This window comes from Sinohyriopsis cumingii, chromosome 4, assembly GCF_028554795.1.
Source record: "Sinohyriopsis cumingii isolate HCF-2022 chromosome 4, ASM2855479v2, whole genome shotgun sequence".
Taxonomy (NCBI): Eukaryota; Metazoa; Mollusca; class Bivalvia; order Unionida; family Unionidae; genus Sinohyriopsis; species Sinohyriopsis cumingii.
In genome coordinates, this window is record NC_142964.1 from 139,178,827 (window position 1) to 139,199,499 (window position 20,673).

Consider the following 20,673-nt stretch of genomic DNA (forward strand, 5'->3'; position numbering starts at 1 on the left):
GTACATAGACACTAAGGTTATTGCTTTGTTGCCCTTTCGAGGAAAGTCCGGGCCCTTTTGAAAGTAAGAAGACCCCCGGAACCGGTCCTGATTTTTATTCAACTACTACCGCTACAACAACAACAACTACTACTACTACTACTACTGAAAATAATGAATATACAACACAGTCTTCATTACTCCATGAATAAACATATTTCGAATCTGAATAATTTATGAGTTCTGTTTGCTGATATTAGTTATGTGCCCATCAATCACATGTTAATGCTGAATAGATGCATGGTAGATGGTAGATTAGGGCAAAATGGGATGTGGAGTATTTATGTCCAAGCAAAGTTTGACCATAGAGGACAATTTAATGTGTTGTAGAAATGCCTCTGACTGGAGTCAACGAGAAATTTATTTGTTAGTGAAAATGGAGAGACAGAGAGGGGGGACAGGGGTGGTGGTGGGGTGACATTGATTATATGAATCATAAATATATGGAGTGCTGTGAATTTTACATTTGAACTTAAAGGTCGTCCTCAGGCTAATTATAGCCCCCGCCTTCTAGTATTAAAATTCCTAATGGCACAATTTCAATGCCTATAATTGACGTGAGAAACTTTTAAAAGTAAAAAGGCAAAACCATTTACTTCTGTATATGATATTTTATTGTTAAATTTTCAGGAAATCCGGAAAATTATTTAAGATTTATTTGCCGGTTGCGGCTGCCACAGCCAATAGGAAAGGAGATGCACACGTCTTGCTGTATTGGTTCCAAACAAGATTGGTAGGGCAAGCGTTTACAAAGACATCTCCCCACAGATCGCATTGGATGAATTTTGTTGGGTCTGGATGTGGGAAGAAGAGATTATTGCCATGTATGTTTTCCGGTGTACATGGGTTTCTCAGGCCGCGAATAGCGGAGGTGTCAGGGACTAATACCGCAGGAGCTGGAGTGGATTTGAAGATACAGGACAGCTGGCTTTCGCTCCAAATTGTGCCTTGAGGACAGGATATGATGTTGGGTGTGCCCAACATGTCACACTCAATAAACTGCGTCTCATCGCCTAATAAAATATATAAATTAAAATCAGAGTTCTGCTGTTTCAAATTTTATTGTATAAACTTCAGAGAAGTCGCAATAACCATCGATATTTTAAGCCTTGTTTGTAAGAACACAATTTTAAAATCTTTTCATAGTTGTCATATCTAGAGTTATTTTTCCATCAGATTTAAATTTCATAAAATCAGAGACTATATCAGTATTTTAGAAAATAATAAATATGTTTTTATTTTTAGGTAACTTGGGAATAATGTTTTTTTTTTTAATGCGACGAGTTTACTATGTACCACGATATAATCATAATGTATGTATTCTTATACCTGAAAGTATTGTCCCATATTTGTTTTGGAATATTTTCATCTAGTTCAAGATAGTACCAGACAGACACAGACAGACAGTCAAAACACGCATAGATATGAATCAGAGAGACAAACCTGTAATGAAATATAGCTATATCTTAAACAGAATAATGTTTTAAATGATATTGATTCTTTTTAACATGCGCGTTTGCCATATATTGATCCTGTTATCGGTCTGATGTTTGAGTGCGCATCATTTGGATGTCTCCATTTTAATACCAATGATTCTAGTTGTTCACCAATTAATTGTATGGCCTTAGAGGTACATACAAATAACATTTATATCTTTCTGCACTCAAACCGTAATACGTGCCTATACCATATGAACTACCAGCTAATGCTATTTCTGGGAAATGTATGAGCATCGTGTGATTTACAGGGTCACTGGGTGCTTGTCAGACATTCAGACCTATTGTCCGCCACCTATCGGACTGCCACTACACATATACAAATTCGAATCGTCATAACTTCACATTTTTCATGTAATTTTTGCATACCCTAAAATAGAAGAATTCACTCGGGGCAAGTGTCGACATAAAATACTTTGATTTTCGTGTCATGTTCTTTGCCAACGAGAAGAGCGTGTTTTTTTTAAAAAAAATTCTTTTAAATTGTTAAATATATTATATTTTCATTTTATCAAACAATATAGAACTGGACTCGAGTTGTCTAACTCATTTAGTTTCTTTCCCAAAACAGATAAAAATGATTCAAAGATGACATTCATTTGACAAAGATTCGAGTTTCGTTTCGAGTTTATCTGAAAAGCAAACTCATAAATTCATATATTAAATGAGATGCGGCATTTTTAAAAAAATCAAGAAGAAACGTACACGTATATAATTAAGTAAATTCGCAAATAAAGAGGGGGGGGTGTCAGTCATATTGAATCGCGAATTGAACTATAAGCGCACGTGAAAGAACATCCAAACCTTATTTCTTGAACTGGATTAATAATTCATTTAAAAACAAAGCTTTTCTTAATCGACACAACAATAGTTTTAAGGGTATTATGCAATGGCCATACAAGCTAAACTTGACACTCCACATCGCTTTTAATTTAGCACATGAACACTACAAAAAAGAGGTTTAAATCTTTAAAACAAGATAATTTACGTAGCATGTTTTGTCCTCCGGGTTATTTAAACCGTCTTCACGCATTAGCACACAAGCCCACAGACCGAATCCAGCGTTCCTTTTCCAAATACATTGAAATTAAATTTTAAAACAACCAAACCAAAATAAACAAATCACACACACACACACACATACCTATATATATATATATATATATATATATATATATATATATATATATATATATCACAAAACTGTGATGGCTCAAATGCAGTCTGTTTCCGGACAAGTGGACGGACTTAGTACATCCATTATTTACCTGTGTAACCGTCGCTCTGATATAAGAAACGTTTCATTGGCCAACGTTAAATTTACCTAACGTTATATGTCGAACTATCAACCAATTATCGCTTAGCCGTTTCCGTTATGTCAGATAGAAAACCTCGCATTAATTTGCCGCTATTGGGAACTATATTGGGAACTACTTTTTATTCACATGGTACAAGATGGCAATGGACGGAGACAAGGTCACAATCACAACATTGTGGGTCTCTTCTGTAGCATCATATGTCGACTCCGCGGGAGGAGAATCACCTAAACCCATTCAAATTTATGAGTATTCATTCAATTGTATCCAATGTTTTCTTTTCCTTTCCTTAGTCAGAATATCCTCGACTTTTCCGTCTAATTTGGAAAGAAAAATCGAACGTAATTCGCCGCAATTTTACAACTATATTCGGAACTACTTTTGTACACGTGGTACAGTAGGGTGGCGGAACGGGACAAAGTTACAACTCGAACATCGTCGGCCTTTCTTTCGCAACATAAGTGGTAGTCTACAGATAACAACGTAGCAACCGCAATATACATCAAATGAATTAAATGAAATCGTTATTATGCCCGGTTCAGTAGAAGGAAAAATATTCTTTTATGGCAATAAAATTAAAATATTGATAGGAATCGGTTTGTAAAAAAAACAAAAAGAAAAAGAAAAGAAAAAAAACAACAAAACAAACCCACATGTTTCTTCGCCAGAAAAGAGTTTTCAAAGGAATTAAATCATGCCGGAATAAATCAAGAGGGAATTTCTTATTCTAAACAAAGCTATGTTGGAAGCGCCGTAATGGTCTCATTCTGTCTACGAGAATGAGATATTTATAGTTTAGCTGAGATATGCTTCATATTTGGCAAATTCTTCACATTCTACGCCAAAGATTCTGAAAAAAGACAAGATCGTAGAAAAAGCAGTATAAATTGAATGTGGCGCAGTAATCATGTTTTCTTCGGATAGCATTTTAACCACCAAGTTGACAAGAATTATGGTAGTGGTTTTGTCTCTATATTACTGTATAACGTCGGTTTTAAGTTGAGTCCATCAGCAAAAAACAGACCCTGATCTGCTGTTGCATACTGCACAGGCAGATCATGGTCTATTTGGTTTGTTCTACTGATTACTCCTAACAAAATACTCCTAACAAATTGCACAGACCCAGATCTGCCGGCGTATTATGTGTCATTTCTTAGAATTTGATTACATGTATCTTTACATGGCAATTATTCACTTTATTTGGATTCGCATACATCCACATTCCAAGGTAGGTCATTATTTATACACCCCGAGATAAACATAAGGCAAAATCAATGTTAAGATAAAGATGTGATCCAGTATGAACCGGATTCCATGCCACGCGCTGTGATGTCACAAAGAAAACTGAGCGTATTGAAACAACCTTCGTGTTTAACTGTTATTTCTTATGATAGACCCGTTGTCCCCTCATCTTGACCCAATTTAGCCACCGTAGTAAGTTTCATAGCGATCAATAATTTTTAGTCTGGTAGCTTTTTTGATGACATTTAAGTTGCAAAGCTTTAACGTCATGATTATATAGACTTCAGTTAAACTATATTATTATTAAATTTTAACTCAATTTTGAGTAAATGCGCCTTCATAACTACATTGACATAAACTTTAGCACGAAACTTCATGCACAAAAAAAAAAAAAATGTTCGGTTTTGAAACAGGAAAGTTATTGCTCATTTGTTACAAGATAGAGTTCCCAGTATGTAATTACAGTGACTTCCGTGGGTTCAAATCACACTATATAATTAGAATAAATTCGACTGGTCTAAGAGTATATCTTAAAAATACAAGTGAGTGCGCGAGGGTTCGAGGCGCCCGTAGTTAATTTTCTTTAGTGGCTCGCCTACTTTGCCACAGGGAACAGTTTCTGTGCTAGTTGCCAACATCCATCCTCACCCCATTTTAATAAAAAATTGATAAATGCTGGCATTAAACACTGGCCCAAGCGCTTTTCTTACAAAGGAAATTTTATTTATTCGTCTTTGTTTCTAAAGGTGTCTCGTACTTTTATTTAATATACAATAAAAATTCCTCTTATTTAAACTTCTATCACTCTAATCTTGATTCGCTTACTCTAGGTATCAGTTCCTCTTTTGCCTAGAACCTAAATAGATCGAACACGCTGAAACTTGTAAAAAGAAAATGTTTTTTATGCAGTCCCGCTGTCCTTACGGTTCTCAAAGTATCATCTTAAATGAATTGGGAAAGCTGGAAGAATAAATCAATTAACAAAAGTCAATAAACTAAAATCACTTTATCACCTAGTGGCATTAAACAAGGGTTTTAACGACGGGGCAATACTGTATGTCTATTCAAAAATTAACAAACACTTGCTAACAATATAATTTAGCATTTATTTTTTAAAGACGTATTTACATTTTAATTTTAATATTATTGAGTCTCAGAATTGTAATTGTAGTCACACATATCACTCTACTACCAAATCCTACCGTATATGAATGCTGTAAACTTAAAACGTTTGAAATATTTCAACGTTGCCACCCCTACCCCCCGCTACCAAGTTATAGTTCCAAGACTTGTCTTTCTAATTGCTAAAGGCAGGCTCAACATAATAATCTAACAGTAGTCGTGCAAGGCTTAATTAATTTAAATTGCTACTTACCTTTATTCTCAAAGTAGAATTTTCCAGATGCAATGTTGCTTGGCGTGCAAGGATTGGATGGGTTGCTAGGGGCTGGAATGATACTTGGCGTAGTTGACGCAACATTTTGACACATGGTTTGAGCAGGGTTAAATAGGAAGTTTAAAGGGCACTGGATAATGTACATTCTGCCAAATTTGTCACACTGAATAAATTTGCTTGTATCTTTGGGATGCGGGAAATAGAGCTGGCCCAACACATTATCTCCACAGGGATTTGCAACATTCTGAAACGCATCTGGAATAAAAAATATTATTACAAAATTTTACATCAAATTATATTATTCGTCTGGACAGATTTTAAGGTTTTCAAATGTAAATTAAGTAGCAGCGATCACAGAAGTAAAGAAAAAATTAATACGTGCGCGAGCACACACACACACACACACACACACACACACACGTCTGCCTACCTTAAAACTAATTTTTACATACTTCTTCCTGCTATTTCTATTTGGCCGATTTGACTGTTGAGCGTTGTAGTATGCGTTTTTAAATTGCGTGATCGCCTATGCAGGTCTTATATGGCATGTCAAATGTCGCAATATTCAATGAAATATATTTAAATGCAATGCATTTAATTTATATACAATATTTCGTATTTCAGTGTGAACAAATATGTATTCTAAATTCAAAACTTTTCCTTTATATAATGTATTTAATATTCAATACATTGTATCTATATTAGACTTTTGATTTTCATTTGAAAATATCAATTGTTTATGTTTAATACATGTTTTCGTATTGCAGATTTCATATTTGTAGTCAATAATTTTGTAGGTAGATTCGAGCTGGTGTTTGTTCGTGTTCGAATTTATTTGATTGAATATTGCAACGTCGCAGTAGTCTTAATCGTTATTTATGAGGATGCAATTAACCAAAAATTAATTAGTCAAAAAGCTAATAATTTGCTAAGGTTGCGAAAGTTTCACCTTTTCCATGCCCCGGAAGAAAATAAATAAATAACAATAGAAACAAAGATGGGGGTGTAGTTCTTTTTTGTCGAGCTCTAAAAACAAAAGTGGGGTGTAGTTATTTTGTCCAGCCTGCCTTGGCCGAAGCTCAACACGGCGATCACTTCTAAGATTAAGCTCAATGTTAACATTTTTGTTTTTAAAAACGAAGAAATTTTTTTAATAGTTAAATAAAAAGTGGGCTAGGCAATGGAGCTTCTATCTTTCACTCAACCGGTCTCGAATTACTTTGGTTTTTGTGAAGATTACAGTAAGTTTGTTTATTCTTACCCACACAGCCAACTTGTCCTGAAAAGAGAAGTAGATAGTATAAGCGGTTACAAATATCACTGTAGATGACTATTATAAAGACATTGGTGATGTTTATATAAGCATGGACAGTAGTAGCTACCTGGCGACAATGGTAACAGACCTGACGTTGACAACCATGTTGTTATACAGGAAATGGACAGTCAATTTGGAAATAGGCCCGATGCCCTTTTCCTAAGCTATATCCTGCCAATAAATCCCTTTTAAAAGTAAGACAAACCTGTTATTTGTTTCCCTCTTTTGTTTACAAAGGTTCCAATTTTCAGATTATACAATTTAAAAAGAATGATAGATATGCTTTAAGGATTGACTGTTCATTTTCTTTAAAATTCAACGAAGTATGAACCGAAATAAAAACGCTGTGCAAACTTTGTATAATCTGCGCTGAATTTCAAAAAATAAACAATCAATCTTATAATTAAATTCAAGAGCATAAATAGTTGAATAAACTCTTAATTTAAAATCATTCTTTTATTTAATCATATTTTGAATCTCTTTCATAAGGTGCAATAATAGAAAACAGTGAAGATTCATCACACACACACACACACACACACACACACACACACACACACACATATATATGCTGCCAAGCAGATAAAAGAATTGTTTTATTAAGCCACGCCCACTTCTCAATTGAAGACGAGGCCGCCACTTCATTCAAACAATAACTATCCATACTTGCACGATATAAATTATCGTCCACAAAGACTGTTTCATTGCTTTTAGGTAAAACATTTTATTCTTCATTTTCGTCAATGTTTTGTACTGTATAAAAATCACCATTCAAAATGCCATTTCGCACCGTACCGTCATGTCTTCACATCAAGATATGTAAGCAGACGATGTTTATTTACTCATTTAAAGTGTATTTCATTTGTAGCATTAGCAAAAATATATCATTTTTGTTTGTAGTAAAGGTCGAGTATTTGGTTGATGATTAAAATTTTTCGTAAACAGACTATAGAGACTTTCATACCTCGTGCGTTGAATGTTTGCATAGCTTAGTGCTTAAAGCAGTGCCAAGGTTGCGGGTTCAAACCCACCTGTGGACACAAAATATTTTTCTATTTTCTTCTCCTTTTATTTTGTTTTATTTTATTCTACAAAACAAATATCAAATTTCTATATTGTAACGGTATACAGATATCGTATCGTTAATTTATACACACACTGATGAATTTCTCACGGTACCGTCATGTCTTTCTTATCAAGATATGTAAGTAGACGATGTTTATTTATTCACTTAAGGTGTATTTTACTTTTAGCATTAGCAAAGATATCTCATTTGTTTGATAAAAGGTCCAGTATTTGGTTCATAATTAAAATCTCAGTTAAGAAGTCTGAGTTTGAGTGATCCTTTATATTCTAAATATAGTCCTCACTGAACATTATTTGCAGAAAAGTATTGCAAGTGGGCGTAGCTTAAACAAAATGGGTTCATACAAATATGAACCCCACAAATTCAAAATGGTCTGGCCAAACAGATTGCTTTATTCATTATTTCATTATAAAACGGACAACTTGGTGCGATCCTCTCACAAAGAGATGTAACATAGCTTGTTTTCACCTGAAGGGTTCCAAGTTCAATATCGACCACTCCGTGAATAAGGGTAATTTAGTTTTCCATTTCATAAGAACACCCTTACTCTTTGATTGGCGTACAATAGCTATGGTTGATTGTACATATATGTTCTATCAGTCCTTTCCTTAATAGTAAAACAACAATGAGTGTTATAGTTGCAACAATAATGAGCCGCCGATTGATATTTAATTTTTTCATATATTTAAGGCCTGTTGCATTATTTACGCTGAAAAATGTTGTCATTGCCAGCGAAGACAAACATGTTAGCGTGAATCGGTATTTTAATTGAGAAGAATACATAGACGAGAAGTAACTATCGCACCCGATGACGCAGGCGTAGTCTAAGCTGCAATGCGAGCACGTGTAATTACCTTATATTATATCCTAATTTTTAAGAAATCACAAACTATTATTTTTCTAGGGTGTCCTATTTACCCATCAGTTTTACTATGCCAATTTTTTTTCTTCTCTCTATGATCAGGTTTATATGAGCCAAAGGGTGTTGTTTGGTTTGTACCATTCGTGTTTTTCGATTAGCATGAGAACGAAAACCCTGACTACCTTATTCATAAATATTCCTTCTACACCAGCCTTTTAATACTACCATTGATACTCACGCCTCTCGGAGCGACATTTTTTGACGTTAAATTGGCTGCAGGTACGGAAGAGAGTCAAAGCACTAAATTCATTTTAAAAATATTTGTTTATTTGTTGTTCAGTTGGTTTGAATGAGCGTTAGACTCCTGATATTGCAAATAGTCTTTGAAGTCTAAGAAACCGAAGAATCTTGGTAAAATATCGACCTTGACCTACTTGTATAGGGGGTTCCTTGAAATCCAACAAGAGACCATATCGTTTCAAGCGCATTTGTTTTTGGATTGCTTATGCATTCTTTCTATGTAAATGGTTAATCTTAGTAAATAACAGAATACGCAGTGTAAATCTTTAATTACATGTAATTTAAATGTTACATGAATGTACAAAATATACTTACGTTTTTGAAAGTGTGGGCTTGCTGTTGCGACTGCTAGTACAAGAACTACAATGCACAATTTCAGCATTTCGCTCAAATGGATCCCTCACTTCTGCCAAACGAGTTGTCGAGCCCTGACTGTGCGATATTGTGAATGTTACGTATTCTGTGGCATATATACCAGGAACATAAACCACAAAGGATTAAAAAAAGAGATTGATATATATTTTTTTCTTCAATTTACAACCCCCTCAAAGGAGTCAAAAGATAATGCTTCTAATTTACGTGCAGATGTTACCAGGGTTTTTTATTTATCTCATGGCATCCAACTACAGTTGATCCATTCTATACTTTTAGTTCATGCATCGCAACAGAACTTTGGTTTTAGATGTGCATCGGGCCAAACTTGTATTCAAAAGCGACGGCAAGTAGTTTTGAATCGGAATATTTTATATAAGTTCTGCAATGTTAGTATTTTAGTATTTTTATGTGGAATAAACGCAGACATTGCAATTTGTAACTGCTGCAGCTGTGAATAGAAGACATCATCTATTTGGGGTTGGCAATAAACGGGTTAACACGTTTGTAGATAAGGATTCACATCATGTGCACCATACTGTTATAATGACACGTATGTACGCAGAGGTCACGTGAGTTTTTATTTGGTCAAGAGCATAGATGATCATAATGCATCTTGACGTCTTGTACTACTACGAAACGAAAACATTCTCTGAGCACCTGGTGTCCCCATAACAGGCGCATTGCAGGGTATCCCAGATGCAACATTACGGTCTTTTCTGATATATTATTTTTAGATTAGTGTATGTTAGATAATCATATTATAATATGCAATAAAAGAAGCATAAATGTGGAACGTCGGGTTAAACAACATAATTTAATCCTTTAATGTCTTTAAACAAGAACTTGAACTTAAATTGTTTTGTCTCGAAATTAGAATATTTTTTGTACTCGTGCACATTGGATGAAACTTGATCGTTTCCATCGTTTGGAAAACATTAACATCGACACTACGGTTCTTGTGATATTCTAATAAACTATCTTTATGCTACGTTAGTGGCTTCATAAATGTCTGTACGTATCAACAAATTAACAGTGCCATTTAATGAAGCAAATCAGAAAATTCTCATGTGGCTCAAACTGATCCATAATTATGTTTTTTAATGATTCAAGAATGAGAGTTCGACATTTTTAATAATTGCCTGCAAGCACAACAAGGATGGATTTGAGTAAACACAAATGCTATTTAATGCTATATTATTTGGGTGAATTTGTGTTGTTATTTTTAGTGTGGTAGGAATCCGACCTAAGATGTAGAACAACAAAGCTCGATCAATGGTAGAATGTAATATGTGACTCTGATATAAGTGCTTTTTGACATGATTATTTTGTCTCATCATGCGTCCATCTCAGGGGCCCCGAGTGGCCGATTGGTCTAAAGTGCTCACCGTTACGGATCACTGCCATCTCACCTCTGTCTGCGTGGGTTCGAGTCTAGGATTTGGCCAATGTGGGTGTGTGAGAAAGCTTGCCAGTAGCTTCTCGTGAGTCGGTGGTTCTTTCTGGGGGGTTTCCTGGGTTCTTCCTCCACCATTTATACTGGTTGCCATGTATAGTCTATATTGTGCTGAAAAATGGCGTTAAACCCTACAACAACAACAACAACAACAGCAGCGTCCATCTCAGCACGCGTTAGACTATTTTGAAAGATTGTTTGCGTTATGGATAACATCATATGAGGAATTGTTGATGTTGTTTGGATTCTTTACCAGTTTTGTTTCTAACAAATATGTGTGTGTGTGTGTGTGTGTGATTTGGATTTTTAACGTAGCTTTAACAATTTTTCAGTCATATCGCTACGATGTCTGCAGTGTGGCAGTTTAAAGTGATGTCTATCACTGGGGCATCATGCCGCAGGCATGTAGCATGATGTCCCACCTAGTCACATTATCCTGACACCAGGCCTACCAGTCCTAACACTAACCTCTTAATGCTGAGCGCCAAGCGAGGCAGCTATTAGTACCATTTTTGTAAGTCTTTGGTATGACTCGGCCGGGGATCGACCCCACGACCTCCTGCATCCGAGGCGGACGCTCTAACCACTAGGCCACAGGAGAGGTTTTAACAAACATGTATCGGATGATTTACGGCCGAAAATGTAGCGGATTTATTAACACGGCAAAGTCAGAAGTGCCAGTTATACGTCAGATATTCATCGCCTCTTGTCTCATGCGTTAGAAAAACTGAGAAATTAAGGGGCACTGCTCCTGAACTCTCGAACCAATGGTGCTATAATTGTACAAACGTTATATATATATATATATATATATATATATATATATATATATATATATATATATATATATATATATATATATATATATCCTCTTCCAGCTGAGTACACATTCTACATAGTCCGGATTTTCTTTTTTGAGTCCACAGTCTACCTTAATCCGGATTTTGTTTTTTTAGAGACACACGAATACATAAAATATTATATGATGTAGAGGCATTTGGAGTTAAGTTCTTTTTTCATAGACAAACCGAGGTGAACGTCCCGGCCTAGTCTGGATAGTATTCCAACTCGCATCGTTCTGGTCGCGAGTTCGTCACTAACTACTTTGCTACCGCAGCTCATGCAGAAGCTAGAGATCACCTACTTTCGAGGCCTACCATTCATCATTGCATGTGCTAGAATCAGGATTCGATATCAGGATGGCAAAGGCAGTAAATTATTACTTTTGTGTTTCTTCAACCATAGCTATGTGGCTTAGATATTGGGAACAGAAACTGCACGTAGGTCTAATATCGATCACAAGGACTGTATTTTCTTACAGCCAATGACCACACAAAAAGACATAGATACGATTTAATAGGGTCAAACTGTATACAGTTGTTAAATTGCAAGTTGAATCTTTTACCCCTAAGATAAACCGTTGTTTTCCAGTTTTTTTTTCTTCTGTTATTTTCCAAATGTTTTGGTGAAGCTTGGGCAAAGAGCGCATAAGATTCGGTTTCAAATATCGTTTAATGTCCGTAAGTTATGAATTAGAATTGTGCCACTTGGTCATCTCTGGCAGCAGTTTATTATTATGCTTTTTTTTAACCCTTTGAAAGGAATATATATGGTGACTCTACGATTCTTCTCGTCCATGCGTGGTCCTGGCCTACAATTGTTAAACAGCTCCCCTCCACCGTTAGAGAACTCAGACATTGGTTTTAGAACTGAAGGTGTATATCGATATGAGCACAATATTACAGTTGACAGGCGAGTTGGAATCTTATGGTATTTAGGAGCAAAACTGTCGAAAAATCATAAGCACGTACCGTTAGTTAAATTAAAATTAATTAAAGTTTTCATGTGAGAATTAGCATCATGCCTGCCACCAAAGCATACTAAATATGAAGAGCACTTTTCATGCGCATGGTCTTTTCTTTTCTTTACTTTACGTTTGCTATTCGTAAAAATTATGTTGCAGATACATCATGCGTCTTGTGGGTGTAGGTTCGTGCGTACTTGACACTTCTCCTACGCCAACTGAGATAGGCACATCAGAGCTTGTGATATGGTTTGAGAAGTTATAGTTGGACAGTTGTCTTAACGACAATCTAACACCCACTCTCTTTCCATCAATGGATCGGGATGGAGAGCAACAGGTGGTTATAGCAATGCACGCCGCAGATCTGAAGTTTTGCCTTGCTTGTTTTCAGCTAAACTTGATTTTTACCCATGAATGTCAAGCCCATTTATTTCTGACATACTATATGCCAAAAGTTATTAAATTTGGGTGTATAATTATTTGTAGCTTTATATCGTAATTCGCCTTGTTACTATGTTTAAGCGATAATTTTGATGTAACGTAACTCACGTTGCCAAAAAGGAAGCAAATGAGCCAAAATCCAACATTTATTTTCGGGGTAGGGTTGGGGCAACGACCACTTGTGTATTGCGTATTTCACTTGGAATAGCAAAAGTATCTTCGTTTAATTATAATGCCATAGCTTAAAGCTAAAATTGTTGCATTGAAACATGTCATACATACCGCTGTACCTGATATATTTCATGCAAAACGCGGTACAGAAAATTATTTGTTTATGGTTATTTTGGTCATAAATTTCATACAAGATTCGGTACAAAGAATTTTTTATTTATGGTTATTTTGGTCATACATTTCATACAAGACGCGGAACAAAGAGTTCATTATTTATGGTTATTTTGGTCATACATTTCATACAAGACGCGGTACAAAGAGTTCATTATTTATGGTCATTTTGGTCATTTATTTCATACAAGACGTGTTACAGAGTTATTTGTTTAGGGTAATTTTGGTCCAATATTTCATACAAGACGCGGTACAGAGAGTTATTTCTTTATGGTTATTTTGGTCCTATTATTCATACAAGACGCGGTACAGAGAGTTATTTCTTCATGGTTATTTTGGTCCTATAATTTATACAAGACGCGGTACAGAGAGTTATTTCTTTATGGTTATTTTGGTCCTTTAATTTATACAAGACGCGGTGCAGAGTTATTTGATCAGGCTCGATTTGTCATTAGATCCAAAATTGCTGCATGTGAATAAGAGTCAAGTCTGTTCTGGAGGCACAGACGAATTCGCTTTGTTAAAGTGTGATATTTGTTACCAATATAATACGATCTTGACTGTTTGTATTGCTTGAGAGGAAATCAACTAAGAGGACACATTTCAAAGAAGAAAACATCTTTTAATCATTTATATAAATGAAACAACGGAAAACATGAAATATCTAAAGTAAGCATCTACGACAATGCCCAGAAAAGTGTCGACATGGAATAAACAGTGTACAGTATATTGCCTGTAAGGAGCGAACAATTGCATAAGAGAAATATGTACAAAAATTCAGATAATTTTCTTTCAGCTGACCCTTGTAGAGTTGATAATAAATGTTAATAAACAAAGCTTAAAACTTATACATGTCTTCGTTTCTAGTTGATGTATTTTGATGACTACTTTGATATCAATTAATATAAAATGATACCCTGGATACACCAGGCAATTACATAGGCTACAGTTTGAAACAAACATGTATTTCTACATCTGAAATAATTCTTAATGCAAAATGTGAGACTAACATTTCAAAAACTATGCTTAGGTTTAATTTTTTTTTAATGGGCAAAGTGAATCTTACAGAGATGATATGCTCTTTTAGTTTACTTTCTTCCAGCGGGACTGCCTACATTGACGAACGCAGACGCGCAAGTCTCGGAGTATTGATTCCAAACAAGACCGGAGGGGCAGGAGACAACGTACACGTCACCCCACAGGTCGCACTGAATAAACTTGGTGGGATCTGGGTGGGGGAAGAACAGTTTAAGAGCAGCAATAGTCTCACGGGTGCAAGGGTTCTTCAGTCCGTTAATGGTCGATGATCCCGGTTTGATGGTAATGTTCCCGGTGCCAGTACCTGATCCAAGAAAGATAAATCAATATATATATATATATATATATATATATATATATATATATATATATATATATATATATATATATATATATATTCTCGAACGATCGATAACACCAACAATGAAATCTATCTCCTTTCATAATGTTGTTATTGAAAGTTAAAAAGAAACATGGCGAACATCTTTGTCTCTACAGGAAAACAATTAAATGAAAACAAGTTATCAAACTTAATAGTATATTTTTCATCAGTAAAGTTTCAATTCAACAACTATCACTTTATCCTTTATCTCCATTAAACACTAGCCTTGGTGCTTGATGTACATTATTTCAAACACAAATGTAACAAAGATTAAAGAGCAATACATTTATAAATAAAAATCTGTTGTTTTGAACTTTACCCAGAACAAAGTCACTTTTTTTTAAAACTGTTTTAATTTTAAGTATCGATTCAAAAATGACTAAGACTTTGCTTCATTCAGCAAAGAAATTCCCAAAACGTAACCTGTGCCAGAAGTGCCGAATTTGTAGACGCATGACAGACGGTTCTCATTCCAGACCAGACCGGAAGGACACATCAAGACGTTGGCATGGCCGAGCAGATCGCATTCGATAAATCGAGTTTCATCTCCTAAAAAAGGATAAGAAATTATCTGTACAATAATAACATTAGAACTTTAGAAAACTTCCAATAAAACAAGCAAATGCCATTGTATGAAATATTGATGTGGCGTTTCCCATGCAATGAATCCAAAACAAAATAGTTTTCTCTTCGAGAGCGGTTAATAATATATACAAGTTTGTAGGAAAAGGAAATTTTTCAGAATGATATAGTGTGACTCCTGCACACACAATTAACAACAAAACAAAATAAATTAGCATTGCAACTTTCCAAAGAAAAGTCAATCATTTCAATCACAATTTCTCTTCTTCGAGTGCCAACATAAGTCATAAAAGTGAAAGCATACATAAGAAGTCTTACGACCATACAAGCAACAGTTTATATGAAACTGAATTCCTTGCAAATGCATAAAAACAGGTGAAAACATTTGGCCTATTAGCACTTTATCTACATTAATGTGCAAAATTATAAATATCAGTTACTAAGGAAATAAATAAATCTCAGAAAATCGTAACAATAAATGTCATTGTTACTTTCAAGTTAATTATTTTTTTTAAACCAAAGAGAAACGATTTTTCAGAATGGTTTTTCTACTTCTTTATTTTGAATAACTTCAAAGGAACAACTACAGGGTCAATCACATCTTCTGATGATCAGATATAGACTTCTAATTGGTCAATGCCAGGTATGACATTGGTGAAAAAACTGGATTATATTCAGTCAGGCATTTGACACCGTTATTTTATAACTCATCCAAGAGAAACAACAAGGGGCAATGACCGTTTAATGCTCTATGGTGTCTTCTTAAATCGACGGCAAATAGCTATTCCCTAAAATAAAATTATTGTCAACACCTTCCGTAGTCAATTCAAGTAACCATTTCAACTCCTGCGGTAAAATTACTTCATATTTAGATTGTGGTTACTCTTAAAGCGTACGTTTAAGGCTGTGCATCTCAACATTAGTATGGTTACCCTACGACCAGTCTTCAAAGAAATGCAAAACAATTGCACATATAGTTTTTAATTTAAAACTTCTTAAAACAAACAAATCTCCAAACAGTATGTTGCTACTTAGTCCCAATATGTCTGATAGCTTCAAAATATAATTCCTATATCCTTGTTTTCCAAACATATTTCCAATATAGAATAACAATTTTAGTTAAAATATTTCTTCTGCTCATTTAGCTATATTGCATGTCACTACATCAAGCTGAAGTTTACTTGAATAAAACCAGATGTCGGCATGACATATAGGCATATATTCAGCAATACAGTTGTCACTAACAAAATGGAGTGGGTCGGTGGTTCTTTCCGGGGTTTTCCCGGGTTCTTCCTCCACCATTAATACTGGCCGCCACGTATAGCCTATCTTGTGCTGAAAAATGGCGTTAAACCAATTAACAACAACAACATGAAAAATGAGGAACGAGTATCGGAGATGAAACATAAAGAAACAGGGACAAGCTTGAATTTACCCGTCACAGCGAAGTAAATGTTACCAGCAACCAGATTTTCAGGAGTGCAAGGATTGGCTGGGTTCACAGGATTGACGACAGAGGGCGCATGTGTGGTAACAATTGGTGCCTGAGTCTGGCAGACGGCCGTGGCGGGGTTATACAATAGGTTAAGCGGACACTGGATTATGTACATTCTACCGAATTTGTCACACTGGATGAACTTGCTGGCGTCCGTAGGATGAGGGAAGTAGACCTTTTGTTCCGCATTGTTTGTACATGGGTTCGGGACATTCTGGAATGCATCTGCGATGAAAAACCAACAGAAAATACGTAAAGGCCGTGCTGTTAAGTTTAATTTCAAATGTTTGGAACACTTAGTGTTGTTTTCTTCCGTGGAAAATTAATTATCTCATTGAAAAATGTGCGAAACGGTTCTTAAAGTAGATTACCACCATGATGATGATGGTGATAATCTCTGTCTGACTGTCTCTTCCGTGTTGAATAATGTTTGGAAACGTCAGATTTACTCTCTCTCTTTCTCTCTCTCTCTCTCTCTCTCTCTCTCTCTCACACACACACACACAGACACACACACGGCATGTTGCAATGTAATATTTCATTCAACACTTGGGGCTTTGTGGCCGTGTAAGAGTTTATAGATAATTTTAAAAAATCGTTTTCAGTTATGTATACAATCAAAGTTTGAGCATATTCATACGATGTTAATATGACAAATCACAAGCAGCTGGTGAATCAGTACACTTGGTACCAGATTTTCCTTACGAACTAATCAAACCCGTCATTGAAGGGTTTCGCGGAGTCAAAAGAATGCATGTCACCTCCCGGGCGTTACAGCAATCGAATACAAATTGATATTATAGCAACAAAGCTTCTAAGTGTGTTTACACACTTTGATAATATGTTATCTAGGATAATAAATCAGTAGTTAGCTGTATTAGATGAATACGCTTTTGACTTAGCACGTTCTCACATTAATGACTCAAACGAAATATATCTTATTGGAAAATACCCAATGTGCCAAGCGAGATTTATTGACCTTTTATCAGCTACAAAACGAACGAGGATTCTTTCATATTTGTTTTCAGAGCTATTAAGCAAAGGCAAATCAAGAACTTTTGATGACATTTGTTTTGTCTGGTTATGTCGAATATTAAACTTCTCTTGTGTTTGTTGTAAATCTTAAGGCTGTATACACATATACAATCATTGATTACATACTCGTGGGAAGAGATTTACATATGTATGTGTTCATTTCGGCCATTTCATACAATTATCATGAATCTCAGTTTAACAACGCTGATACTCTGTGATTCTCTCAGGCTGCAAGTCACACAATAATTGTCAAATTTTAGCTCAATTATGGATATGTTGGATATATAGTGAAATCTATATTAAATTAACCAAATTGTAAAAATAAGTTAATTTTTTTACTCACCTAGGCATGACTGTGCCTCGCCTGAAAAAGAGTATATAAAAATAAGTCTGAGGATTATCACGAGTGAGTACATATATTTCTCGCACCCCCTCCCCAAGAAGAAAAACAACTGAAAATAAATCACAGAATGCATGATACTCTCGAACTCTCCATATCGCGTACGTATCGTATTGGTTTTCTGTATAAATTTTTTTTGCCCTTAAGCAATTTCTTATGAAACAGTGATCCAGACTAGAAATCCCATAATACTCTCACGCCATCTTACGGGAGACAAATGTAACGAACGAGTTCCGTTTGAGGATCATGACGAGTCCCATTTAGGAGCTTACTGACATGAACCTCTAGAAATACATTGCTCTCCTAAAAGTGGAAGGTGACCGATAACCCTATGACGATGACACCTCCCCCTCCTGCTGTCAAAAATTCTAACAATGTGATCCAAGTTTTAAAAGTGCAAAATAATTGGATCTTGACATCTTTTAACGATATCAAAATTATTTCAAGCCCAGATGGAATCTCTGGCAAGTCAAGTTGCAAGACAAGACTGTTTTCTTTTCCTATCCACTATTCTTGCTTCGATTACTAATGAACATATAGAAAGGAATATCATTTTAAACCAGTGAAAGCTCCAAAACGAAGTAGATCTAGGGAGCACTGGATAAAGACACATGAAGTTGAGGAGCGAAAACCAAAAATTAAAAGGTTACATAATGAGGGGAATCAAGACTTATTTCAGTCTTTGATCAAAGTTCATGCTTAGCAATGGTAGGATGAATGAACATCACATTACCTTTTTCCAAACTAACTGAGACTTTATGCATAAGGTATTTCAATCCAAACAGATTTAAAAGTGGCGCCTTCGCACTTTGTTGCAGACATGGGAAACATACTTTGTTTGCCTTTATCCTGTCCCCAACCGACTTTATATCAAACTTGATATACGTCCATCAAAACACACACACACAAAAAAAAAACAACAAATAAATAAACATATAAACAAATATTTCGCCTTGGCTTCCATGGTCAGTACACTTGGGCATGCATTGGAAATACATTTCGAACTTAACAGCTCGATCTCAACGATTGCTTGTTAATCAGAGCTAGTTTTCATAAGAAACAATAAACAACATTTACTAATACGTATATGAGGAAACAACCCACTCTTAAACTTTAAGATTTTCTGTATCAGATTGTAAGCAAACTAAAACCAAATAGAATCTTTAAACAACACGAATACATCCTAAGAGTCTATATTTTTTAAAAAATTTCGGACAACATGTGGATATGTGTAATCTACGGCTTTGAGACGCTTACAATACCATACTTTATAATGTTTTCAATATGTAATATATAAAATCATATTTCGCCACAAAATGCCAATTGTGTTTCGAAAGGAAAAACGAATTTAATATGAGGAAAAAGTAGGACTGCTATAAACAATAACTACTTACGTTTTATAAGATTACCGAATCCTAGACCATAAAGCAGGACTCATATAAATAATAACTACTTACGTTTTATAAGATTAGCAAATCCTAGGCCACAAAGCAGCGATAAAATCACAAGCTTGTTCATTTTAGAGACTGAAGTAAAATTTGATATAAAAACAAAATGGCTCGTGCAGGGCGACAGACAAACTAGCGTTAGGGCCTTTTATACCCGGGGTCTTAAGTTTCTTATCACTAGGCTATTCATTCTGAAAAGATTGTTGTGATGGTGATCTGTCGCTGGGCATGTCCATTTTGGTAAAATGGCTTCGTGTCTGTACCAAAAGGGTGGATGTGCGAGGGTGTATAGCAATTACCTATCGTTATCAATGATCCGATAGTAACTTGGTATTCATACTTAGCGACCATAGGGTAAGGTATCCGAACTTTTGTCACGTTCTTTGATTAGTGCAAATAGCAACCTTCTTAGAATCACACAACTGAATCATTTTAAAGCAAATCAGAACAAACACTAAGGAGAAAGACGCTGAAATGGGTCATCTCTCTTACGGCAACAGACCTAATGGTGCATAAAGAATAGATGGCCTCATACCTGGGTTATCAAGGTCCACTCTTCGTAACTAGGCGGTTAGCCACTATAGCCCAACCTGAATGATATTGTTCTGCACACGAGAAAGAGGGATTTAGTACTAAATCATGTATTAAATAGCGTGACAAAATGTAAAAATGACAATAATTATTGAATAAATCACAGCTCTGAATGCTAATCCACAATTAAAGAAACTCATTTTGTTAAAAAATAGTTCGAGAAAGTTAAATACTTATTTTTTCTTTTTTTCCAGTAATTCGTAACTGAGCTTGCAATAATTTGAATGACTGGAC

The 20,673-nt window shown here is 35.3% G+C and overlaps 2 protein-coding genes across 2 annotated transcripts; both read right to left on the reverse strand.

Moving 5' to 3' along the window:
- Positions 1 to 630: 630 nt before the first annotated feature.
- LOC149802184 (uncharacterized) lies at positions 631 to 9,517 on the reverse strand. Its single transcript, XM_089956600.1, has 4 exons — positions 9,369 to 9,517; positions 6,751 to 6,768; positions 5,469 to 5,744; positions 631 to 1,052 (listed from the first exon to the last, which is right to left on the reverse strand). Exons 1-4 carry the CDS (start codon positions 9,433 to 9,435, stop codon positions 694 to 696), a joined length of 720 nt encoding a protein of 239 aa, XP_089812726.1. The 5' UTR covers positions 9,436 to 9,517; the 3' UTR covers positions 631 to 693.
- Positions 9,518 to 14,069: 4,552 nt separating this feature from the next.
- Positions 14,070 to 19,991, reverse strand: LOC149802185 (uncharacterized). Its single transcript, XM_089954400.1, has 5 exons — positions 19,858 to 19,991; positions 18,344 to 18,364; positions 16,906 to 17,190; positions 15,312 to 15,437; positions 14,070 to 14,810 (listed from the first exon to the last, which is right to left on the reverse strand). Exons 1-5 carry the CDS (start codon positions 19,916 to 19,918, stop codon positions 14,557 to 14,559), a joined length of 747 nt encoding a protein of 248 aa, XP_089810526.1. The 5' UTR covers positions 19,919 to 19,991; the 3' UTR covers positions 14,070 to 14,556.
- Between the last annotated feature and the right edge of the window lie 682 nt (positions 19,992 to 20,673).